This window comes from Salvia splendens, chromosome 15 (assembly GCF_004379255.2).
Source record: "Salvia splendens isolate huo1 chromosome 15, SspV2, whole genome shotgun sequence".
Classification (NCBI taxonomy): domain Eukaryota; kingdom Viridiplantae; phylum Streptophyta; class Magnoliopsida; order Lamiales; family Lamiaceae; genus Salvia; species Salvia splendens.
In genome coordinates, this window is record NC_056046.1 from 15,462,469 (window position 1) to 15,488,805 (window position 26,337).

Here is a 26,337-nt window from a genome sequence, read left to right on the forward strand (position 1 = left end):
TTATTCATCCATAAAAATATGTTATACATAATTGATTAAATATGAAGAAAAAAAAAGAAAAATTAGTTGAATTAGCATTAATTGAAAGTGAAACTATCATCATTAATCTGACGGTAATAAATGACGAGCCAAATAAATATGAAGTACAGATAAGTAGATGTTTGAATGTACTAATGAATTGTGATTATATTTTTTTGAGATTAATTTTGATAAACAAATAAAAATATAAAATATGCGAATAAAAGTTGAAGCACATAAATTTGGCGAAAAGGGAAAGTAAGCAGAATAGGTAAACTCGCAAAACAACGCAACAGTACTTTCGCTAAGAAAGCGTGAAAAGTTAAAACGCTGTCGTTTCATACCACTTTGAAGTTTGAAATAGGGGTTTGGTTCCATTTATACAGCTTGCATTTACCTTTTCCTTTTTCCTTTTTCCTTTTTCCTTTTGCTTTTGCCATTGCCAATGCAGCTTTCTACAGAGCTCACAGCAAACGGCGCCGTTCGATTGTCTACACACCCCACACTACGTCGTTTGGCCTCCCTTCACAAATTACTGCACTCAATAAAACAATCGAAAATTCCTCAAAAAACAAAGCGGAAAATATTGGGAGGCGAGCCGTTATGATATTCACTCTTTCCCTCCAAATCCAAGTATTCCCTTTTATAGGCAAACCCAAATCCTCAGCCTTCTTTTTCTTTTTCTTCTTCAATTTAATGTTTTCCCTTTTCTTTTATTGCGATAAAGTCTCAATCTTTGTAATAAATCTCAACTACAAACAGACTAGTTTTCAGTTGTTTTGCTTGTCCAATTGAACCTGTAGCTTTTCTGTTCCTCAAAACTCTCTACTTTTGAAGATAAACCTAAAAAAGCCAATAAAATTATGTTGCTTGTGATTTTGAGTAAAATTGTAATGTTACTGTTGTGTTTTTCAATTGCTACAGAAAAATGAAGAAAATTCTCTATTTGGTGCATTACTATCATTATTATTACTCCTTCTCTGGTTGGTTTATGGTTGGAGAAATTAATGATCTGATGTTGGGCGTTCGAGATCATCGAATTGACTTTTGATATGACTAATTATCCAAGTTAACTACCCACGACTCATTCTTGTTCGAAGATTAAGCCGTGGTATAAAATATTGTAGCGTTTCGAAATACCGTTTATTATTTGCTGAAGTTTTGGAGCTGAAGCAAAAGGGGGAAAATAATAAGATAAGAGAAAATGGCGGAGGGTTCAAAGGTACGGCTGGTTCGTTGCCCTAAGTGTGAGAATCTCCTCCCTGAGCTCCCTGATTTCTCTCTCTACAAGTGTGGAGGCTGTGGTGCTATTTTGAAAGGTACAATTTTTTGTTGTTTGCATTTGTATATGTGTATTTATGTGGGTGTTTTGTGTGTATGTTGTTTACTCGCTTCGAATTAGCAGTTGAGCTACTTGTTGAATTCTTAGTTGTTTGTGGGCTTCTATTCTGGGGAGTTTTGAGCTAAATTACTGAGAATCTTGGTTCTTGTTTGTGTGAATATAGGTATAATTTGAGTGTTTGAATAAATAGTTATTTAATTGGTGTGTTTCTTATGCTGCAGCAGAGTATTATGTTAATTTGTTAATCATGTCTTTATGTGGTTGTTTTCTTTTGAATGAGTGCAGACTTTATCTGCAGAAATTAGATAATGATTGAGATGTTATGCTTGTAATGTTGTTTTTCTGATCAAGTGGATTTGTTTTGCTGTTGTTGTTTCCACCTTACAGCTAAAAATAGGGGGATTGTGGAAGGTAGATCGTCAGAGGTATCCCAGGATTCCAAGGGTGGAGTGATTTCTGAGGAAAACAGCATAGATAACGGTATCAAGGTTGACATGGAGAGTGCTGATGCAATTGAAGACAGTGCTGTGGAGAGAATCCAGAAAGAAGGATTGGTTTCGAACGGTGCTTCCACGTTACCAGCTGAACATAAGGAGACGCCAGCTGATTCTGATACGAGTAGGAGAGGTAAAGAAAGGGTGAGAAATGTGGAAAATTCTGATGATGAGTTCAGGCCATACTCACAAGGTCTGGTCCGTGATAGAAATAGGGGCAAAAGTTGTGATTTTAGAGTGGATGGGTCTGAGTTTGTTGGTTTCCATGATGACAATGCCAAGGGCTTGCCCCCGCTGGATTCTTCAAGGTCGAGGCCGTTTATGGACCAGTGGGGCGTGAACACTAAAGGGTCGGTGCACGGGCCAGCTAGGGGCGTTCCTGCTCAAGTTAGGTTTGATGATTTTGTTTATCATGATGAGGGGCAGTCGAGTTATGGCATGAGCTCTTATTATGAACAAGGTGAAAGGTCTCGATATCGAGGTCATAAACTTGATGGACATAACAGCATTGAGAGCTTAGAAAATGGCCGGGCAGAGCTTCTAAGGAAGCTTGATGAACTGAAGGATCGGATATCCCGGTCTTGTGATATGGCGGATAAACCCAAGGAAAATATTGGCATCGATGAGAGGATGGTTTCCTCCACTTCTCCTGATCCTTATGGTAGACATCATGCTGCTTATGCTCAAGAAGGATTGACTACTACGTCACACGCTGCAAACAGGCAGCCAATGTATCCTGATAACATTGTACCTCCTTATTTCAGTCGTTCTGCTGGATTTGCTCCATACTTGGATAGGTATGGTTCGACAGTGATGGAATCGTATCCACAAAGGGGATATCCACATGAGTACATGCACTATGCTAATACCTATAAGCCAGAAGTTCTTCGGAGGCCGCTTCATCAGCTCCAACCCCGATACATCCAACAGCCCAGTCACGAGCACTATCCGGGATACTATAGTGATGCCAATAATGAGCGGTTCATGTTGCACAGGCATGAAAACTTTTTTCATCAGCCGGCATGCTCTTGTGTGCACTGCTCTAATAATAATTGGCACATGCCTCCTAGGGTTGATCCCTTGGGTTTGCTTAACCGAAGGTCTCAAAACGAACCTTCTAATCAGGCTTTTGATCATCTAACCCCTATTCTGCACCGGCAGAAGGTTAATACTTCTGGGAACGCGAATTTGTATCCACCACAATCTCGACAGTCTTTAACTATGAATTCTTCTGACATAGATTCAGAGAATGATGGTTTCAATTACCATCATCCTAGAAAGTTGCTTGTAGGTCCTAGGGGTGGGAGGGTGAGTCATCCCGTCGGAGGTGGTGCTCCTTTTATAACATGCAGCAGTTGCTTTGAGTTACTGAGACTTCCAAGGAAACACATTTCAATGGATAAAAACAAACAAAAGTTGAAATGTGGTGCCTGTTCTTCAGTCATCTTGTTTGAACTCGGGAGCAAGGGGCTTGTTGCATCTGTTTCTACGCTCGTCGAGGAATTGCCAACGGAGATTGATCAAGTCTCTGGTGGAACGGTCGAGAACATTAGATACTGGAATGATGGTTCGAGTACTGCCAACATGAACACCTGCTCTAATGATTTTGATGGCTTTGAGCATAAGTTTTTGCCAGCAGACAAGAAATCGAATTCTGGTATTCCTGAGAAGCAACTGAATAATCTTTCTTCAACTTCAAGTCCATCGGATGATGAGCAGAGTCCAGAAAATAAATCATCTAGGAAACGTGATTCCCCGATTCCAGATTTGCCTGCGTCACCACAGGATTTACCCTATCATTTTCCAGAAAATGTGATAGTCAGCCGCTTTGACAAATGGAACAAGAGTAATAAACCCGAGCAGGAGATGGTTTCTCTGGAAAGGACAACCTCTAAACAGAATCCTGCAAGAGATGGAGCCGTGGCAACTGAGACAGACGCGTCGTTAACTGCGTTTTCAAATAGCAATAGGTCTCAGGACTCCATTGACATAAGTAGAGAAGCTCCAAAGGCTAACAAAGGAGGAGAGTCTTTTCTTGCAGGTCTTATTAAAAAGAGCTTCAGGGACTTCAAAAAGTCCAACCAAGGTGGAGTTGTCGGTGGATCGCAAGTTTTTGTAAACGGGCATTTGATACCAGATCGCATAGTCAAGAAGGCTGAAAAACTAGCTGGGCCAATTCAACCAGGAGAATACTGGTGAGCACATCATATCTTGCGTATTTACTATATCATGTGGCTAGTTCCATCAGTTTTTTGGTGCTTCAACATATCAAGGTTGCCTTATCGCTGTCGTACATTATGATAGGCTGTGAGGAACTGAGGAAATTGTAGTATTAGATAAAGAAGACGGAAGCACTAGAAATGAAGAAATGTTTAAATTAAATCAGCTTGCGAAATGATAGTTGTTATTATAGCTGGAAAGTTTATAACTTGTTCAAACGCATCAAACTTATATGAAGGCAATAGTCTCAGTAGGTCATGCCAGTTCTGAATAGTCAAGCATCCGTATGATGAAAACTTAAGTTAAGGTCGAGTGTTTTTGGTTAATCCACTCAATTTCACATTTTCTTGCATTTTTCTTTCCCAATAGACATTGGCCTAAAAAGATAATTTACCTTTTGCGACTACTTTAATTAACCAGGTACGACAAACAAGCTGGATTTTGGGGCGTGATGGGCTATCCCTGCCTGGGTATCGTCATGGTGAGTTTTCTACACGAAAACAAGAAATTATCTTCCTTGAGCAGTGTTCGTTATCTTTATGATCAGTGATTCAGTGCCATACTAGAAATATAGATAAATGCAACACACCTATCAGGATGCAATTCCATTCACAATCTGATTAATATTCTGCAGCCAAATATTGAAGAATTTAACTATCCTATACCGAAGAACTGTGCTGCTGGAAATACAGGAGTTTTTGTTAATGGACGTGAACTCAACGAGAAAGATTTGGATTTGCTCTCGAGCCGTGGTCTGCCAATCACAGAAAACAGATCATATCTCATTGACATCACTGGAAAAGTGGTTGATGAGCAGACTAGGGAAGAACTAGATGGTCTGGGAAAACTTGCACCAACGTAAGTTTCCGACTTTGAGTGATTTCTATTCCAAACACCATTGTTGCATTTTTCTCGCTTTGCAAGACAAACTTTACTAGCAGTTGCATCATTATAAATTATTACCACAGTAAATTAGTGGCTCTGGAGCAAGCTCTTCTTCCTATATTTTTCTATAGCTAGTGATTATTGTTTCCAACAGCAGATTCAAATTTTGTAAGCTATTAGAAGTCCTAATGAGTAGTGATATCTGAGCAGGGTTGAAAGAGCCAAGCACGGATTTGGTATGAAAGTGCCGAAATTTATTGCTCAGTCGAGGAGTTAAGAGATCGGGTTCTCCCCGCCTCCTCAAGGGGTTTAAGCGATGGATATGGTTGATCGCTTGAGTTATGCTTGCCCATTCTTCTTTAGATATAGGGTGAGTTTGTTGTTGTTAATTTAGTGTATCTCATTATTTGTGTGTAGAACATCTCAGCCAGAAAGATGTTTGGCTGGTTTTACGAGTTTTGGTTTTGATCTTGGTTTGAAGTAGTTTGTAAAGAAAGCTTTGCCCAATTTATAACTGGTTATTCATTTGTAGTTTGATGCTTCGATCTATCTGTCTTTGTTAAGCAACTAGCAAGTTTTTTCTTTCAAAGATGTTAAATTTTCTTTTTTGAAGATAATATGCTCTTTCCAGTGTCAAAGTAGTACTAGTATTTTTCTATCATGATTGTAATAATGTTTGATTTTTTTTTTGAAGTAAAGTTTTATGCTTTGGACACACTCGAACTATTGTGTGTACTACTTTAATCATATGAGAACACACCATTATTTAGATATCTACAGTGGTAGCAATTTTTCTGATGATATAGCAGAAACTATGTCACAAATTGGAAGTTTGCAATAAAATATTTCAAAGTAAATATTTATTGAAAAGAAACATTTAAATGTGTTTGGATAGTGGATTATAATATGTACTTAATTGATTTGTTGGCTATTGTGTTATTCATTTAAAATCTTTGTAAGATTTGACCAATTCATAAGATAGCATGTATCTAGCGTATGGAAAAAGGAATTATTCAAACTAAATAAAATGTGGTTCTTCGATCTTGAAATTCTAAGTTGAATTGAAACTAATTAGTTAATTTTTGTAAACAAAATAATTATGTTCAATTAAATAAAAGCTAAATGCACAGATACTCTATCTCTATCATAAGATACCACCTATCTTTCAATAGTATCATGAATAATCTATTTTGTTTAATTAATAATTGTAGAGAAGAACATTTTCAATGCCACATTAAATATTAAGCAAATTGAGAATAGCGTTCTTAGTTTTGAAAGATCAACATCTTAAATAAATTTGAATATTCATTCTAACAAAAAAAATGTATAAAACTCGAATAGAAGCAAATTGATGATATGGTTGGAATTTTGTTTAGAAGGCTCGTAACTTAATCATCTTCCATTTTGTCAAATGCATAATCACGGCTTCCATTCCTGCTGCTTTGTCGGTGCAAAATTTCATGGCGCCAACCAAATCAGAGCCTGAAAGTTGAAAAGCCATCTTAAAATATCGAAATTATACCTTAAACACGACAAACAATGATTAAAAAATAGAATGTGACGAATGTCTTTTAACTAACGCCAAAATAAATAATAGGAGCACAGTGTACTAATAAGAGAGAGAAGCAAATTATTGTTTCTAAAATCTGAGCTCAAAAACACAGAGTGTAAGAGTGAGCTCAAAACCACAGAAAATGGAGAACAAAATACTCTACAATTGGAAATCATGGTGGAGGGCTTTCAACAATCACAATTTCTTCGCTATCAAATTGGGGGTTTCGATTCTTCTAGTGGCTCTTGCGTTTAGGCTCCTCTTCAATCGATCCCTCGAATTATCTCCAGTTTCAGAAACCCCTTTTCTAGAATCAGTGGCCCCTTTGATTACCGTCTATTCTGAAACAAGGGCTGATCATATTTCTCCACAAGGTCAGATCTTTCTCTCATTTGCATTTAATTTTTTCCTTAAATGATGCTATATTTTAGTGGGCTCGGAGCTTATTTATTAATCAAGATTCCATTCCAGTAGTGAATGACTCTTTAGCATTTATATCTGTGTATCTATTGTTGGATTTCAAGAAGACATTTGTATTTTAACTCGATATGAAAAATGTGATGAGATTTATGTGCATAATACATACTATTTCAGGATTTGTGTTTTACTCAATTTTGCTATATGGTGAAGATTTGCAGATAGTGAAGCAAAATGTGATCTTTTTGATGGGGATTGGGTTCCTGACAAAACTGAGCCATTTTACACAAACAGCACTTGTGAGTTTATTGAGCAACACCAGAATTGTATGAAGAATGGGAGGCCAGACAGAGAATATCTCAACTGGAGGTGGAAGCCCCGCGGCTGCGATTTACCCCGGCTAGATCCATGGAAGTTCCTTGACTTGATGAGGAACAAAAGCTGGGCTTTGATAGGCGATTCTATCTCGAGGAACCACGTGCAGTCGCTGCTGTGTATGCTTTCAGTGGTAAAATTTCGATTTAAATTGGTTCTACATTTATGTTCATTGAATTATATAGTACTACTATCAATTTTGTGTTCCATGCTTTTTTGCTTTGTGGTTGGAGAATTTAATCTGATGCATGCAATCAATGTGGGTAGAATGTTTCCGTATTAGGCATCTCTTTGATGTTGTATGGGCTGTACCGATAGTTTTTTATTCGTGTTCTACGCAACCTTAGGACTATCTTCACCATCTGGTTGACTATGATCCATATTTTTTGTTTTCCTAAAGAATTAACTTCTTGATTTTTGTTCTGGACTCTGGATATAAATTTTTTATTGCTTAGTTTACCTTGTTAAGTGGAACGTTATGGTTTTGGTTTTAGGATGTCTTCTCATAATTCTGCTGATAACGAAGAGAGAAGCTAAGAATTTATGAACAAAGACTCTTACGTTATGTTGCAACTCTTTTTGATTGATCGGGAAGAGTGTCTAGGGATGATCTCATTCCCAATTTACCTAATGTAGCTTGGTGTAAATTTCCATCCTTACTTCGAGGTATAAGCTTGTACTATAACGATCTAGTAAATCTGTTGTGTAAATGAGATACACATTAGTAGATGTAGGTTTTGGTTTGGGCTTCTGATTTCATGTTTTTTTCACATTGATGTTCTTGAGCATGATTGACTCAGACTCGTCACTCGTGTGAACATGTTAGACCCGAGGTCAAGAATGTTTCTGATAGCTACTAAAACTAGGCTATTTTTCACTTCAGGTTGAAAAACCAGACCATGTTTATCATGATGAGGGTTACAAAAACCGCAGATGGGTCTTCCCCTCGTACAATTTTTCCCTTTCGGTTCTCTGGTCGCCCTTCCTTGCTCAAGCTGCCATTTTCGAAGACATAGATGGCGTTGCCTCTTCCGAAATAGAACTCCATCTCGACAAACTCGATAAGAATTGGACTCGGCACTACAATGATTTAGATTACATGATACTCTCAAGTGGAAAATGGTTTGTCAAAGGATCCATCTACTACGAAAACGACCAGATACTAGGCTGCCACTTCTGCCCAAAGAGGAACATAACCGAGGTCGAGATCAAATTTGCATACCGCAAAGTCATCAGGAACGTGTTTAGCTTTATCATTGCATCGAAACACAAGGGGATTATCTTCTATCGGACCTCCACGCCCGACCACTTTGAGAATGGGGAGTGGTTTAGTGGCGGAATTTGTGAGAGAAAACTACCTGCAAGACATGGCGAGTTTGAGCTCAAGGAGCTGAACAGGATCCTCCGAGACGTGGAGCTTGAGGAGTTTGAGAAAGTGTCACCTAAAGCAGCTGAAAACGGGGTGAACCTTAAACTCTTAGATGTGAACCCTCTTTCACTGCTACGACCAGATGCACACCCGGGCCCCTATCGGTTTTTCCAACCATTTGCCAAAGACAAGAATGCAAAGGTGATCAACGACTGCCTCCATTGGTGCCTTCCTGGCCCGATTGATACATGGAATGATCTCCTGATGGAGATGCTCGTTGGTGGTTGAGAAACGAGCATGTTTTCTGGTTTGTGCGCGTTTTAGGGTTCGTGCAGTGTGCGCAAACACCATATCGTTGAGTTTTTTATGCTCTTTGTGGTCAGTAGAAGAATTCTATGTATTTATACGGTATTGATTATGTTTTACTGTACCTAAAAAGTATTGAGATTTGTTTCTGAATGTAAATTAGCAGTTGAGAAATTAAAAAAATGTGGTTGCTGAGAAGAATAACTGATGAAATGTTGTTTTAAGCAGTATGTTAGCAATTGTTTTTTTTTAATCTTAAGCAGCAGTGAATACCAATTACTATTTGATAAAGGGTTTTGTGTGAGAAAAATGGTGCATGATATTACAGGAAAGGATTTTGTTTGATGAACTTTTTTTGGTTCTAGTTTCTGCAGCAATGTGAAACAGTTGAATATTAATACCACTAAAAAATATATACATGTTCATCTATTTCCAATATAATTATTGTAAAAGATGTTAACAAGACGGGTAATATTTTTAAATTAATTTTTCTTTGCTCTTATATTCGAATAGATTTAATTTTTATTTTTCAAATACTAATATGTCTATATTGTTATTTTTCCCAATATAAAACACAAATAGAAAAAATAATAGTATAAGTTAACTATAGTTATTTAAATTATAAATGTATTTTTTTAAAAAAATATCCAACCCCATAAGTTCTATTGTGTGGATCCGGCCGTGGTCAGAAAAACTGCATTGATGATATCATAATAACTTCTATTAATAACAATCTTCCTTATTGATTGAAACATATAATTACCTATGGAGTATAATCTATTTACCTATTAATATTAAATTCTTTTTAATATGTCAATAATTTTCTGGTTGTTTAATCTGAGAACTGTATTATAAAATTTATGTAAATGATGAAGAAATGTTTAATGGAGTAGTAGTACTATGAGTATAATGATTCTCAAACTAATTTCAAAAGCCTTTGACTCAATTAGAAAGTTTGACATTTTTGTTTGTAATGGCGGCCGGCCAACTAAAATTGACCAGATTCCGACAACCTCATCACTTCACTTGGCTTTGTAGTGGCGCCCAGCCAACATGTTCCTTAATCCTTACCATGTCGAGGGATTATTATTATTATTATTATTATTATTATTATTATTATTATTATTATTATTATTATTATTATTATTATTATTATTATTATTATTATTGATTATGATGATTATAAATTCAGGCGTTCTAATTTTGTTACATCTTAAATTTAGTTTTTAAAGTCTACTGTACGGTGAAAAGTGAACATATTAGTGAGAATATAGACTAAGAAATTATAAAATTAGGAGTAATATATGGTTTATCTGAAATGTATTCGGAATGGAAACATCAATTAATTATTCAGATTCCAGATTGATATCTTTTTTTATAGTTTTCTACTGTACATAATAAACACAGAACAAGTTGACCACTAAATAAAGAAAACAAATTAGGAATACCGATAATACTTAAGGCCATCCACTACGCTGTCATTATACCGTCCCTTAAACTACTATTTGAGGGCCCCACTATCCTTTTTTACTCCATATCTTAACTAAGGGACGGAACCTGCAACGCTCCGTCCCTTAAATTACTATTCATTCAATTTCATTTTTTTTTATTTTTTTCCAACAAATTCAATTAATAAAAAACACACTTCATTAAAAATAAAATAACATTACAACATAAAATTCGTAAAAAAACATAAATTAATAATTTCCTAAAACATAAAAATACATAATTTAATAATTTCCTCCGCTAAAGTTTGCCCAAATGTGCTCAATTAGATCCTCTTGGAGTTTGGTGTGGGCGCTAGAGTCACGTGTCCTTGCACGAATAAATAACCAGTATTGTATAGACGGATGCGCTCCACTTCGAGGCGGACTACTTGCGGTTGAGCTTCCGGGGGATTCGGGGTCGAACCAATTTCCCGCCTCGAGTCATTCGTCTTGGACAATCATGTTGTGCAAGATTATGCACGTATACATGATGTCGACCATGCTTTCCATGAACCACGAACGAGCCGGAGCTTTGACGATGTTGAAGCGCGCTTGGAGAACCCCGAACGCTCTCTCCTCATCCTTGCAGCAGCCTCCTGCTTCTGCGCAAAAAGAGCCTGTTTTGGGTTCGCAAGTCGAGGAGGAACTGACAATCGGTCGTGCTTGGCATCCGGAGAAATTCGTCGGTGAAGGCTGCCCGGACGCCTTTGCAGAATTTGAGCAAGCACGTGCGCCCAGTGGTGTCTCCGATGTGGAGGTATTCGTCGAACATGTTGACCGTTTGTCCAGTCGCAAACTGACGGATTGCTGCAGTACATTTCTGCAGCGTCGTGTGGCTGGGACGGCCGGCCGCGTCGAACCCTTCTCGGAAGAACTCTTCCCTGGCCGCCAAAGTATTCGCGATGTGGAGAAATAGTGGTTTCCCCATGCGGAAACGGCGACGGAAGTAGGTATCTCCCCAAACCGGGTTATCGCAGAAGTAGTAGCGTACTAACCTTGCGGCGGCTTCCTCCCGGTTACGATTGATGTACGTCCGGGAGCGTCGATGGGGCGGCACGGCTTCCTCCGCCTCCCGGCGTCGATCTTTTTCGAGTGATTGTTCCATTATTTGACGCATTTGCTCAAAATGATCTATTAGTTTGAGTTGATTTGAGATGGAAATTAGAGTGGATATAGAGAGGATTTGAGAGGAATAGATGTGTGTTTGTGTGTGAAATGAGTATGAAATATGAGTATTTATAGAGTAAAGAAATAAAAAAAGTAAAATAAAAATAAAAACGGCTAAAAAAATGGTAACATTACCGTTTGAATTTTTTTATATTTAAATTCAAATTTTAAAAAAAAAGAATTATTACATCAGCGTGACGAAACCCACTCGCGGGCCAGTGAGTGGGCGTCACGCATGGCCTGGGAGCTCGCCATGTCGCCTCCGCGCGTGGCGAGACGTTGCGTCCCGCGTCGCGGAGTGACGGGCTAAGGGACGGGCTGGGGACGGAACGCCCTGCTGCAACGCGTCCCGCCGCAGTTCCGTCCCTCCGTGACGGAACGCGGGACGGTGAATGGATGTCAACTAGTACTACAAATAACCCATACATACATATATAATTTCTATATCAAGTAAAAAATAAATTCAAACCGTTTCTATTGAATGTGACCTCCATCAAATTTAATGCTAACAAGTAATAACAAAATTGCTATACACAAAGAGAATGTAAAATAATTTTAAGGAACCAAATATTATAAAGCAATCATAAAATTATAAATATATTAATTATAGTCGGCTGCACGAATATTAACTCACTTTTTATGCTTAATTCCTAGAAAAATCCAAGATTATTTACAGACAATGAAATTGCTATGATGCATATACCATTTCCTTCCTCTATTTTTGATTGTACACAAAATTGAGTGCCAATTTATTAATATAGATAAGCTTTTCTGTTTTTACATATAATATTTTATTTTTTTTATTTATCTCATAATTTATTAATTTTACATTAAAAACAAAAAAATGGATCTTTTCTAATAGAAACGAGTTTAATATACTAGCTCCAATTCTCTCTGCGGTGCAGCTTTCTCTCTCATCCCAATTCCAAGCTATATAGTCTTTTGTTGAGAGAGAGAGAGAGAGAGAGAGAGAGTTCAAAATCAGGAAATCCATGGATGAAGCAGCTTCGAATTATGGCCCCTTCGAAGAAATCAACCGGGAAGAAGACGCCGGCGCATCCTTCGTTTTACAATCAAAAGGTGATTATTTTCATTGCAATAATTACTACTAAGAAAACAAACTTAATTAATTTTAAATTAATCAAATAAAACAAATACTATTGGATAGGGAAGTGGTGGCACGCCGGATTTCATCTGACGACGGCGATCGTGGGGCCCACACTACTGACGCTGCCGTACGCTTTCAGGGGGCTGGGATGGGCGGCGGGGTTCATATGCCTGACGGCGATGGGTGCTGTCACCTTCTACTCCTATTACCTCATGTCCTTGGTGCTCGACCACTGCGAGAAGGCCGGCCGCCGCCACATCCGGTTCCGGGAACTCGCCGCCGATGTTTTCGGTAGGTTTTTTTCTTCTTCTTTACAATGAATGAATATCATAATCCTGCCACGTCATCACCCCACACATCGAGGTCGTCCCATTTGCATCATAGCATTGATGATCATGTTTGACTAATCGAGCATTTGCCAATTTATTGTGGAAATTGTTGGTGTAGCCATAATTCTACAAATATAGATAGGGGACATATATTTAATTTTTCTATTTCAATATACATTTTTACATGGAGTATGAAGAGAGAAAAATACAAAATACTCCACAATCTATGCAATGACTCCAACCACCCAAAGAAATGGCAAATGCTATCGAATAAGCCAAGCCCCCACCAAACGGATTTTTCTATTTTTTTTTGCGATTGTCAATTTATTAGAGTATTTTTGAATTATTTTTTATGCTTTCAATCCTGCAGTCACGTGTCACAATATCAAAGGATTGTTATAGTATATTTATATGATTGATAGAACTTACCCCAAACGAACCTTGATTTAATGCACCAAGAATTTTCTCGAGTATTCAAGTACTATCAGTTATGATGAATAGAACTAGTACTGAATTTTGTCTCTGTCACTAGTAGGAAGTTTGTAGTTTTTTTTTTTGGTTGAAGATGAAAACTAGATCGGACATATCACATAGGCATAATCGTTGCTGAATATCATGACAAATATATTTGAGAATTGCGATGAGAATCTTTCGCTTTTGTCTTAGTGTGAAATTAGGATGCCTAAGTTGGACATTTTTTATAATAGTAATATTCAAAAAAAACAGCATCATGTTAAAAAGGAGATAGCACATCGAGTTCCTTTTCCAAAAGGCAATGTTCTCTCAAAAGTTATATTCTAAGCAAATTAATTAGCTAATGTGTCTCATTGAACTAGCCAGTAGCTTTGTTCCTTAATTAAGAATTGGTCTTTATTGTAGCTGAAGCTTTCCTCATGCTAACACTCATGAAACCATGAGTTCTGCTTCATTCCATGATGAGATTAGTTGGAAAAAATCATCAAAATTTGATCAAGAGAATATCGATATTCAGACAGATTTTGCTCGTCTTTTGTTTCAAACAGGATCAGGATGGATGTTCTACTTCGTGATATTGATTCAGACAGCGATCAACACCGGCATCAGCATAGGCGCCATTCTGCTCGCAGGGGAATGCCTCAAGGTATACCGGTGTAGGTATCTAGTCGTTTTTTAGCACACAAAGACGACATTAACTTGTTGCTAACAAACAACACAGCACTATACATATGCTAAAATCTTATGAAAACAGGACATAGACTTGTTGGAAGCACTGCATTACATTCCTCAATTTTGTTGTCGAATTTGTTCTGACTTAGTTTCGTTGTGTTGGGGTTACAGATAATGTATTCGGAACTCGCTCCAGATGGATCACTGAAGCTGTATCACTTCATAGCAATGGTCACAGTCGTCATGATCCTCTTGTCTCAGTTTCCAACCTTCCATTCTCTGAGGCATATTAACCTCGGCTCCCTTTTCTTGAGTTTCGGCTACACTTTCCTCGTTGTGGGCGCTTGCATATACGCAGGCACTTCAAACAATGCGCCTCCAAGGGACTACTCGTTGGAGTCATCAGACTCGTCTAAGCTCTTCAGCGCTTTCACCTCCATATCGATCATAGCTGCCATATTTGGCAACGGCATACTACCCGAAATCCAGGTAACCCTGATAGCCCCTTGCGATTTCTACGATGTGGACTATCTCACGATGCATTTTGCAGGCGACGCTGGCGCCTCCAGCCACAGGGAAGATGGTGAAAGGCCTCATCATGTGCTACACTGTAATATTTTTCACCTTCTACTCTGCTGCAGTTTCTGGATATTGGGTGTTTGGGAATAAGTCTAATTCCAACATTCTCAAAAGCTTGATGCCAGATGAGGGGCCCGCGCTGGCGCCCGTTTGGGTTCTAGGGCTTGCGATCGTCTTCGTCCTGCTTCAGCTCTTCGCCATCGGCTTGGTAAAGATCATGCTTCGTTCGATATACTACCCCGTCCCTTAAAAATAGAAACTATTTCCATTTTGGCCCGTCCCTTAGAAATAAAAACCTTTTTATTTTAGGACGTGGACCCCACAACTCACTAACGCTACTTCCACTATTTTTTCTTTTCATATCTCTTACTTTATTCATTTTTTTTTTCTTCTCTCTTACTCTACCAATTATGCATTAAAATCTGTGTCATTTCAAAAGTTTCTACTATTTTTCAAGGACGGAGGTAGTATTTGTTATTTCATTCCTTTTTTTCTGATTTGGTCTTGCCATCATTTAGGTTTACTCTCAAGTAGCATACGAGATGATGGAGGCGAAATCGGCCGACGTGAGGCAGGGGATCTTCTCGAGGAGGAACTTGATCCCGAGGATAATTCTGCGGTCGTTGTACGTGATCGTGTGCGGATTCTTTGCAGCCATGCTACCGTTCTTCGGAGACATCAGCGCGGTGGTGGGGGCCATCGGGTTCATCCCTCTCGACTTTGTGCTGCCGATGCTGCTCTACAACATGACGCACAAGCCCACCAAGGCATCCCCGGCGTTTTGGATCAACAACGGCATCATTGTCGTGTTCACGGGAGTCGGACTCCTTGGCGCCTTCTCCTCCGTGAGGAAGCTGGCTCTTGATGCCAAAGAGTTCAAGATTTTCAGCGATGACGTTGTTGATTGAAATGTTTTTTTTGGTAATGACCTGGGTATCCATTGGCGAGCCCAATAACTATTTCCAGCGCTAATTTGTAAGCACCTAAGCGCGGGGAATAGCCATTGGCCAGCCGGTGGGTACATTTGGTTGATTGAATTTGAGTAGATGTAACACCAAGTTTATATAAATTCCTGAATTTTGCATGAAGTCAAATATTTTTGTACATTCATTCAAATGTGAAGCGAATCCTTCCTAACTAAATTTAATTGGAATTTTTTAAATACTTAATTAAGATTTAGGAGAAGGAATGTGCGGTATATTCGAATAGTCTGCCTCATCCGAATATTTTCTTATATTTATTTTGGCGGAAGAGGCTGGGTTTAAGTGAGTTTAGCTATAATTAATAGTACCTTAGTTTGGCTTTAATTAATTAATATTTTAACAATAAATAATTAGGGAGTATAAAATAAGCATAATTGTTTAATCAGTAATTATCGATGGATTAAACGATGTATTGCGCAGTCTGCGCATTAATTTAGTCATAAGTCATAACAATAAAGTTGGAATTAATCTTTTCTTTCTGCTGTTTCTGTAACCATGTTTGGGAATTTGGGGATCGTGGATCAGGACGAGCCTATAATATTGATAGCCAATAAATTAAATTCGGATGCGTTACCCAAATGCGATTTCGATTTATGTTTTAACACTTATTTTACAATTTGTTAATTAAAAATCGACTATTCCATATATAATCAATACAGTGGAGTGATTCTTTAACACTTCAAATTTTGGATGGAATCTAGTGTTCCACTTTTTTTTTGTATTACTGATGGGGTACGTACTAAACAAGCCCAATAGCAGTGACGGCCCATCAGCCCAAAGCCCAAGGAAGAGTATCAGTTCGGCATTACCAAAGAGTTCGGCCCCAGCCTACAGCTCGGTAAAAGCCGACCAATCAAGCTCTACTCTCAGATTGGCAAAAGCTGCTCGGCAATAGCTCAGCAGTTCGGTCCCCAAGGAAGAGTATCAGTTCGGCATTACCAAAGAGTTCGGCCCCAGCCTACAGCTCGGTAAAAGCCGACCAATCAAGCTCTACTCTCAGATTGGCAAAAGCTGCTCGGCAATAGTTCAGCAGTTCGGTCTCATTATTCGACCGAACTGGGAGATAGTGGTGTCAACTCATACAGGATCTCATGCAGGATAGCGGACCAAACAAAGAGATAGTGGACCCATGCAGGATCTCACAACCTCCACGACATCCACGACCTAATTACTGATGATGTAAGCCACGACCTACTTAGTGGTGATGTAAGCCACGACCTAGTTAGTGGTGATGCAAGCCACGATCTTAGTTCAATGTATAAATAGAACTTAGATCAGATAGGCAGGGGAGAGAGCTCTCTAGACATCAAATATCATATAGCAAGTCTGTATTTGTAAGCTGGAAAACCAGATCAAGCAATACAATCTTGCCCTCCTTTCTTCCCGTGGACGTAGATTTACCTCAGTAAATCGAACCACGTAATTCCTTGTGTCGTGATCTATATTCATTATCTGCATTTACTACCATCAAAAATTCGCCCAACCATCACTGGCGCTGTCTGTGGGAAACAGAGAACCAAATCTGTGATAAAAGCGAGTTTTTGATCCTCTTCCACCAAAAAAATGCATACCAGATCACGTAACACCCATAATACCGTTCGTGATAACCATGAGGAAGCTAGTCCAGCCCGCAGATCTGGAAAACAGCCTCGGGAGAAATCTACTTCCAGTTCTCACGGAGAAGGAACAAGCCGCTCAAAGACTCATCGCACCGAGTCTTCCCAGCAGCCCGATTTGAACGAGGCTGTCAAGTTGTTTTTGGCCGAGAAGCAGGAAGAGTTCTTAATTTTCCTGCAAAAGGGCCAAAAGCCGGAGACGAAAACGGTGGATTCTCCCTCCTCATCCAGACATGAAAGTCACTACCGCAGTAGTGCCGTGTCTTCCAGGAAGAAGAATCCTCAACCCCGACATGTTCCTGTTCCTCCTCGGTACCGGAATCACAGGAGAACTCCATCTCCTCCATACCGAAGAGATGTCGGGTTCGCCATGTACGGAGCATTGAAGACTCCGTTCTCGGACGATATCGCCCGAACTCCCTTGCCACAGAACTACCGAACTCCGTCAATGACTTATGACGGGTTAGTGAATCCTCATGACTTCCTGGGACGCTATCAGTATAACATGGCGAACCAGGGTCTCAATGAGGTCCATATGTGCAAGCTGTTTCCCGAGCTGCTTATCGGGAACGCAAGAAGGTGGTTCGATAGCCTCCCCAAAGGCAGCATTAGATCTTACCGAGATCTAATGGATGCTTTCCACAGGAGGTTCTTTCAGAAAGCGGAAGCCCGAATCACTTCGGCTCAGCTGCTTTCTACACGTCAAGGTAGCGACGAAAAGATCAGCGACTTTATGACGAGGTTCCACAAGGAATGCCTACAAGTAGATGATCTCAATGATCTACTTGTCATTTCGGCATTCCAAAATGGAATCCTGCCCGGAGCTCTCTACAGAAAGCTCGTGGAATGCAGTCCGCAAACAGCTCAAGAGATGTGGGACATTGCGGACCAGTTTTCTCGTGCCGATGAGGCAGACCGTCGAAAACGGTCTTTAGACAGCTCATCTAGAGAAGACAAAAAGAAGCCCGATCATAGCGATCAGAGGCTTCCTCGCCGAACTCCTTCCCCACTAAAGGAGGGATAGCGGTCATCCGAGGTGATCAAAAAAGAGCAAGAGTGTTTGCAGATTGCGCTTAAAAGTGCCGAGCAATCAGATCGGCACCATCAAGCATAGCAATCACAGCAGCCGGAGTCAGAGGCAGGCGAAATGACCGAAGTCACACCGGAGCCGAACTCGATGGTGTACGGCACTAAAGCCGTGATTCCGGTTGAGAACGGCATACCCAGTCCCCGAACTCTTAATTTCTCAGCAGAACTGAATGAGGACGGACTGAGAGCCGAACTAGATCTGGCCGAAGAAAGAAGTGAATTGGCCTGCATAAAAGCAGCCAAGTACACGGAGCAAGTAGCCCGGTATTATAACAAAAGGGTGAAAAAGCTGCAATTTCAAGTGGGAGATCTCGTCTTGAGAAACAACGAAGTAAGCCGAGCAGAAAAGCTGGGCAAACTCGAACCCACATGGGAAGGTCCATATCGGGTGTCAGAAGTCCTCGGCAAAGGGTCTTATAAATTGACTCACATGTCAGGAGAACAAGTACCCCGAACATGGTACATTTCCAACCTCAAGAAGTTCCATTTGTAAGAGACAGTCCGGTCAGTCAGTCTTGTGTCTAGTTCGGTCCTAGGGGTATGTGCTTTCTTTGCTTTTTACTTGTTTTTCATGTTTGTCTATGTGCGTTTTGTTTGTCTATGTGCGTTTTGTCTGTCTATGTGCGTGTCGTCTCTTACAAATGTTACTGAGGTATCTTGTTCTTCGAAGGCTGATCCCCTTTTTAGAACATATATAAGCCAACGATTGTGAGTTCAAGCTTCTAAGGAGGATACAAGACCACAATTCAGCTTAAGAAACAAGCAGTTCGTCTGAAACGAACTGCAACAAAGGGAAAGTCCGATCCACGCGATAAAACTCGCCGAATTAGGACAAGGGAAAGTTCGATCCACGCGATAAAACTCGCCGAATTAGGACAAGGGAAAGTCCGATCCGAGCGATAAAACTCGCCAAATTAGGACACAAGCTTAGTCCGGTCAAAGAACTTTACTTCATAAGACCAAAGACGAGTCCGGTCAAAGAAGTTTATTTCATAAGACCGAGGACCAAGTCCGGTCAAAGAAGTTTACTTCATAAGACCAAAGACGAGTCCGGTCAAAGAAGCTTACTTCATAAGACCGAGGACGAGTCCGGTCAAAGAAGTTTACTTCATAAGACCGAGGACGAGCACGATGAAATTTTTTCGCTGAGCTGTAAATACGCAGTGATAGAAGCGAAATGAAGATTTCATTTATTAAATCTTGTTCGGCATATAATTCTGCTGCCCTACAAGAAGGCGTTACGCCATTACAAAGGACTATTCTATTGTCCCTGGTTGCTAAAGTTGAGCCATCTATTCACAAAATCCTCGTGAAGCCGAGTTCGGTCATTCCGGGCAGCTGAAGAATAAGCAGGTCGACGAGATGCTCTGATCGACCTACCGCCTCTTCCTTGAGTCCGGGAAGTTCTGGCACCTCGGCGGCGAAGAGTCTCTTCACGAAGCATTTGTTGATCTTGCTCACTCATAATCACAGCTCCTCTACGAACTTCAGTCCGTTCTCGTCTTGACGTTTCCGGTTGCTCCTGAGTCCGTTCTCGTCTTGACGTTTCCGGTTGCTCCTGAGTTCGTTGCTGATTTGGAGTAGGATTTTGAGCAAGTGGATCAGAGGTTTGAGCTGGAGTATGAGCATCTGTTGGCGGGAAATGCCTAAGGAATCTCTCGATTGAAGGACGCCGGGAAAGAACGATGTCGTACCGAGAAGCCCAGCGCCGCAATGATTTCACAACTTGTTGGCAAGCCGAGCTCTCCAGCGCATTGTTCCTCCGAAGTACGTGATATTCCTCCCACAGTTCGTCAACTCGTTCCTGAACTTCAGAGATGGTCATTCCCCCGCGCCTGCTGATGAAATCCTCATACGCAGTCCTCTCAGCGACGGCAGTGTTCAGCTCGGCCTCCAGATCTTTCTTTTCGGACTCTAAGTCCTTATTATCGGCCTCCAGCTTCACTAAACAAGCCAAGAGTTCGTCATTCTTCATCTGGTCAGCTATGGCTTTTTTCTCAGCTTCGTCTAAAGCGGAAGAGTACAGCCGCTTCCAGTGAAGTACCTCCAGCTCCTTAAGAGTTAAGAATACAAAGCAGCTATGTCAGTTCGGCATTTCAGTTTACTGAGCAGGTAGTAAACCACAACAGGAGTAAAAGAGAGTACGAAAAGCTATACGAAGACACAAGTGCAGAAAGAAGAATTTTTTCATTCATAAGAAAAAATTTTTTACACAAGGAGGGCTTCAAGGCCATTTTACAAGAAGGAAGAAACTAAACTAAGAGAAGGGAGACGAAATCATACTCCGCCAGCTTCGTCTCCGGCTCCTCGGTGAAGTTCAGCTTCCTTCTCCTTGTCTGCCTCAGCTTCAGCCTCGGCCTCCCTGCTCCTCCCAGCCTGCTCGGTGCCCCCATCACCGATCAGCAGCACCTCTTGCTCGGCCTGCCTGTCTCCGGTCTGCTGATCAAGCTGCTCGGTCTCACCCTCTCCGTGGAAAATTGGAGCGGGTGAAACTGGCCCTAAGGAGGCAAAGATAGCCTCCATATTCTCGTCCCGGTCAGCTCAGCAACTACGAACTCGGTCAGCAGAAAGCAGGACCGAGGACGAAGCAAGCTCCTCAAGGAGCGGCAGACTCTGGAGACGAGCTGCTATCTCTCGGCCGTACAGCGGCAGGACGACTTCGGGCCCCTGCTCGGCATTATCGGTCATCAGTTTCAGCAGATCACCGACAAAGGCCGAAAATTGATTGCTCAGAAAGAGTTTCTCCGCGAAAGCACGGAGAACCTCCCCTTGGGCAACCACGGCGGCAGCATCCCTCCGTTTTGTCTGCTCTCGCTGGATGACGAGCTGGTTCTTGGCAAACTGGGCTTCATCCTGGGCCGAGATCCTAGCAGCTCTGGCCTTCTCAAAGTCTGCCTTAGCCTGTTCGGCCTGGTGACGAGCAGCCGCCAACTTCCTCTGCATCTCAGCATAATCGTTGGACGCTTTGGAGAGTTCAACGGCGACGAGCTTGGAGAGCATATCGTTCCTCTGAAAATGGAAAAAGGAAAAAGTCAACCGAGGGGCCACAAAAAATACAGGAAAAAAGCAAGGCCAGAAAATCAAGAAGAGAATTCACCTCGGCAAAGTCCGTGGGCCATAAAAAGGGCTCACAGAGATGTTCCGAAGGAGGCGCCAAGACCACGTCTTTCTCCGGCGCTCTTGGGGGCTTCTGGGTCTTCCCCTTCCTATTTGCCGAAGTCGACTCCGGCTTCTTTGGATCCGAAGAGGTCTTTTGCCTCTTCGGATTCTTCTCGGCATCAGACGCCGAGCTGGTGGTTTTCGGCCTCTCCGGTTCCTTAGATTCGGAGGATTTGCGACTAATCTTGTTCAGCAAGTTCACTGCCAAAAAGCAAGAAAACAAGGTTAGTTTTCGTCGTCAAGGCAGTAATGCATAAAAAAGAATTCCTCACCCTCAGTCTCTTCGTCCGAAGACGAGGAGTCGAACACGAAGTCGCCCTTGACGAGCTCAGACTCCAGGTACTGCTTCCTAATCATAGGAATCTTATTGAGCTCGCCCTCGAGCTCGTCCAACGGTTCTAACCGAGGATGAGTTATCACGGACTTCGACCCTCTCCAGGGAAAGCCCGGAGCCGCTGTCCTATTATAAAAAAAGAAGCGATGTTGCCACTTTGGCCACTTGGTTTTGCAGAAGGCCCTAAAAGGCTGTAAAGGGATCAAGTAAAACCAAGATCCTTTTCTCTTAAACTGGAAAAAATTAAGGATTGCCCTCAGAGACAGATCCTTGTCTAGCCTACGCAGTTCGGCAGCAAAGGCCGATAAGTGCCTCCAAGAGTTCGGAGTCACCTGACCTAAAGGGAGTTGAAAAAAATCTAGCAGCTCTACAAAGGCAGGGGGAAGAGGGAAACGAAGCCCGCATTCCAAGCCGGCTTCATAAACGGTGGCGTAACCCTCCGGCGGCGAGTCAGCCCTATGAAGGTCGTCGGGAATCGCAACCTTCCCCCCAGGAAAAAAATATTTTTCGTGTAGGGATATCACAGTATCCTTACTCAAGATGCTGTGAAAATACTCTACGGTCTTCTCCCCGGATTCTTTCCGGCTAGAAGACCCCTTATCCCCTTTCCTACCGCTACCTGACTCAGAAGAAGAAGAAGACATAGTTCTTACTCTTTGAAAGTCTGAAGAAATTCTGAAGAAATTCTTGAAAGCGGAAGGAAATTTTTACGCAAAAGAGAGAGAATGCAGAAGAAGCAATAAGCAAAAGTGTTCAAATGATGAAGAAAGGACGTATTTATCAGATTCGGAGAAGATTTCAAAATCATCGCACCGTTTCGAATCCCACCTTTTCAGGATTCAACGGCCGGATTTTACTGTCGCATTTAATGCAGTCACGCGCAAGGCACGTCCCCTGACGTCAGCCTTCCCCGTACCTTTATCCAGAATGCCGAAGTGACTCGCTTCGCCGAAGTGATTCACTTCGCTTTTCGGGGGGGGTAGTGATGGGGTACGTACTAAACAAGCCCAATAGCAGTGACGGCCCATCAGCCCAAAGCCCAAGGAAGAGTATCAGTTCGGCATTACCAAAGAGTTCGGCCCCAGCCTACAGCTCGGTAAAAGCCGACCAATCAAGCTCTACTCTCAGATTGGCAAAAGCTGCTCGGCAATAGCTCAGCAGTTCGGTCCCCAAGGAAGAGTATCAGTTCGGCATTACCAAAGAGTTCGGCCCCAGCCTACAGCTCGGTAAAAGCCGACCAATCAAGCTCTACTCTCAGATTGGCAAAAGCTGCTCGGCAATAGTTCAGCAGTTCGGTCTCATTATTCGACCGAACTGGGAGATAGTGGTGTCAACTCATACAGGATCTCATGCAGGATAGCGGACCAAACAAAGAGATAGTGGACCCATGCAGGATCTCACAACCTCCACGACATCCACGACCTAATTACTGATGATGTAAGCCACGACCTACTTAGTGGTGATGTAAGCCACGACCTAGTTAGTGGTGATGCAAGCCACGATCTTAGTTCAATGTATAAATAGAACTTAGATCAGATAGGCAGGGGAGAGAGCTCTCTAGACATCAAATATCATATAGCAAGTCTGTATTTGTAAGCTGGAAAACCAGATCAAGCAATACAATCTTGCCCTCCTTTCTTCCCGTGGACGTAGATTTACCTCAGTAAATCGAACCACGTAATTCCTTGTGTCGTGATCTATATTCATTATCTGCATTTACTACCATCAAAAATTCGCCCAACCATCAATTACCATCATATCCCATTATTAAATAGTAGTACTAACATTTGTGATTTAATTTTTATTCGAATAGTATGAATTATGGAGTATTTAACTATTACTATTTCAAAACAATTATACCTAATTTTTATATTTATCAATCTTAATTATATACTTTAATTGTGAGTAAACAGTAGTTTATATAGAATCACAAAATTAGAGTATAGAATAGTACGAAATTGAAGAATAAAATATGGAAAAAATTGACACAGTGGGATAACAAGCAAGTATGGTACACTCAACCTCACACGTATTCAAATCTAAACAATAAATCGTAGCTTTGATTCATAACAATTTACATTGAGATTAAACAAAATTAAGCTCCTTAATTTTGTATCCTATTAAGGTTCAAAAAAGAAGTTGTTTTCATCGGGATGAAAGAGAATTAATACTACTCCTAAATCACTAATGTTGCTAGAAAAGGTTGACACGTTCAACCGTATGCCTCTAATGAATTAATTTTGTTACTTGAGGAAAAATGTCAATATATATTAATTAAGTCGTTCTAGATATATTCTAGGAGTACGCGTTTTTTTTATAAAGTGGTTTATTGGAAACAAATCTCTCTTCATTTACGAGAATTGAATAATTACACTGCAGTTTTCTAAAATAAAAATACAACTTTTATAAATAATGATAAAATACAAACTCCATAGACTATACAAATTCTAAACTATAATCTGGATAGTTTTTGAATAATAATAAATGACAAAATAACAAGAAGAAAAAATGTCAACACTTTATTAACATAGGATCAACTATTGACACTATATTGTCATTTTTTATTGTTATTTTATTATCCGTCGATATTTTCTAATAATCCATATTATAGTTTAAAATTTGCATAATATTTAAAATTCGTATTTGATTAGATGCTCATAAATAATAGTATAAATTTTCTTGTTAAGCGCTTCACTTATAATTAGATGGAGGTAGTATTTTCTATGTCATATTAAATTCAATCCATGAAGCTAAAGTTTTCGTTGACTAGTAGATTAGACTTGAAAGTTAAGTGGAGTAGATTTCTTTCACACCAAACTAACTATTTTTAATTTTTTTTTACAATTGTCATTCGACTCTGGCGTACTCTCCAATTCTGTGTTTTTGATAGATTCTCCACTAATAATCCGGTTATTAATTTTTAAATTTCTGTTCAATTAATCGTTTACTTATAAGAAAGTAACAAGAATTTTGAAAAACATACGAACTTTTCAAGATTCTTATCCTCAACTTTTTTAAACATTTATTTCCTTTATGTATACGGTAGGGGTTTATGAAAGAAACTACTACTAACATTTAATTGTGGATAATTGCCTATTATTCTGATAGCATGTTAAAATATACTTCCTCCATCCCATTTTAAAAATCTCATTTGAGTTCAACACAAATTTTTAAAAATATAAGAGAAGTTGATGAAAAAAATAGTGGAATATTAGTTCTACTTTTATATATACTCCCCCTCTCCCATTTCTGAAAATTTGTCACTTATTTTCATTTACGTCCGTACGCGACAGTAATCATTATAAAAGAGACTAAAATAATGTAACGATCTCAAATCACTTTAAGACTGGTCATATTGCATATGGCCACCCCATTCACATCATTAACAACGATCGATGTTGAACAAACCAGCAAATCACAATTTAAAAAGTGTTCATATCAATTATCATACCTTCGTGTCACATTTTCGATTTATATATGATCTTCCTTACAAATTTTGGCGTTGAAACAATGAGCCACATTGCCGATTTCTTAAGTTTATTATTCCAAGTCAAACCGTAAATTGGTGAGTTTTTTTTTTCATTAAAAAAAATATTAGTACTTCTTCCATCCGCCATTAGAATAATACTCCCTCCGTTCCCTAATAGGAGTCGCTCTTTGACCGGGCACGAATTTTAAGAAATGTAGAGAAAAGTTGGTTGAAAAAGTTAGTGGAATATGAGACTCACATTTTTATATTGGTTTTATAATAAAATGTGAGTGGAGTTGGTTAGTGGAATGTGGGGCCTACTACCATTTATGGTAAAAATGAAGAGTGACTCTTAATGGGGGACGGCCCAAAATGGAAATTAGCGACTCTTATTCGGGGACGGAGGGAGTAGATGTCACACTTTAATTCTGCACGAGTTTTAAGAAATGTAATGAAAAGTGAATTGAAAAGTTAGTGAATTGTGAATCCTACTTTTATATATTAGTTTTATAATAATAAAATGCGAGTGAGAATGAGTTAGTCAAATGTGTGGTCCATTACCAAAAATAGTAAAATGTAAATGTGACCAAGTATTGATGTAAAATGTAAATGTGACCAAGTATTGATGTAAAATGTAAAATGTAAATGTGACCAAGTATTGATGGACAGATAAAAAAAAGGAACTAGTGATATTTGTAATGGTAGCAAATACGCGACTCAATCTTGCTATCACAACAAGATCGATTCCGGAACAAGAAGAACAAACACTCGATATGAAAATGAATAAAGCTAAGAACAACTCTCGGAGAATTAATGGAAATCTTGTATTCAATTTCTTGTGGAAGATTACAAACTGATGGATGAAAAATCTTTCTCTCACCCTCGCTTGCACA

General features: G+C 40.0%; 3 protein-coding genes across 3 annotated transcripts; all 3 read left to right on the forward strand.

The window, feature by feature from the left end:
* The first annotated feature begins 427 nt into the window (after positions 1-427).
* LOC121768965 lies at positions 428-5,508 on the forward strand. The gene is made up of 5 exons (XM_042165589.1): positions 428-1,337; positions 1,748-4,049; positions 4,495-4,555; positions 4,709-4,932; positions 5,170-5,508. The coding sequence occupies exons 1-5, from the start codon at positions 1,223-1,225 to the stop codon at positions 5,234-5,236; spliced, it is 2,769 nt and encodes a 922-aa protein (XP_042021523.1). The 5' UTR covers positions 428-1,222; the 3' UTR covers positions 5,237-5,508.
* Positions 5,509-6,570: 1,062 nt separating this feature from the next.
* On the forward strand, positions 6,571-9,182 carry LOC121768899 (protein trichome birefringence-like 23). The gene is made up of 3 exons (XM_042165506.1): positions 6,571-6,885; positions 7,150-7,436; positions 8,187-9,182. Exons 1-3 carry the CDS (start codon positions 6,654-6,656, stop codon positions 8,958-8,960), a joined length of 1,293 nt encoding a protein of 430 aa, XP_042021440.1. The 5' UTR covers positions 6,571-6,653; the 3' UTR covers positions 8,961-9,182.
* Positions 9,183-12,496: 3,314 nt separating this feature from the next.
* Positions 12,497-15,888, forward strand: LOC121768968 (probable GABA transporter 2). The gene is made up of 6 exons (XM_042165592.1): positions 12,497-12,712; positions 12,801-13,031; positions 14,092-14,189; positions 14,387-14,704; positions 14,766-15,002; positions 15,313-15,888. Exons 1-6 carry the CDS (start codon positions 12,625-12,627, stop codon positions 15,700-15,702), a joined length of 1,362 nt encoding a protein of 453 aa, XP_042021526.1. The 5' UTR covers positions 12,497-12,624; the 3' UTR covers positions 15,703-15,888.
* Positions 15,889-26,337: the final 10,449 nt, after the last annotated feature.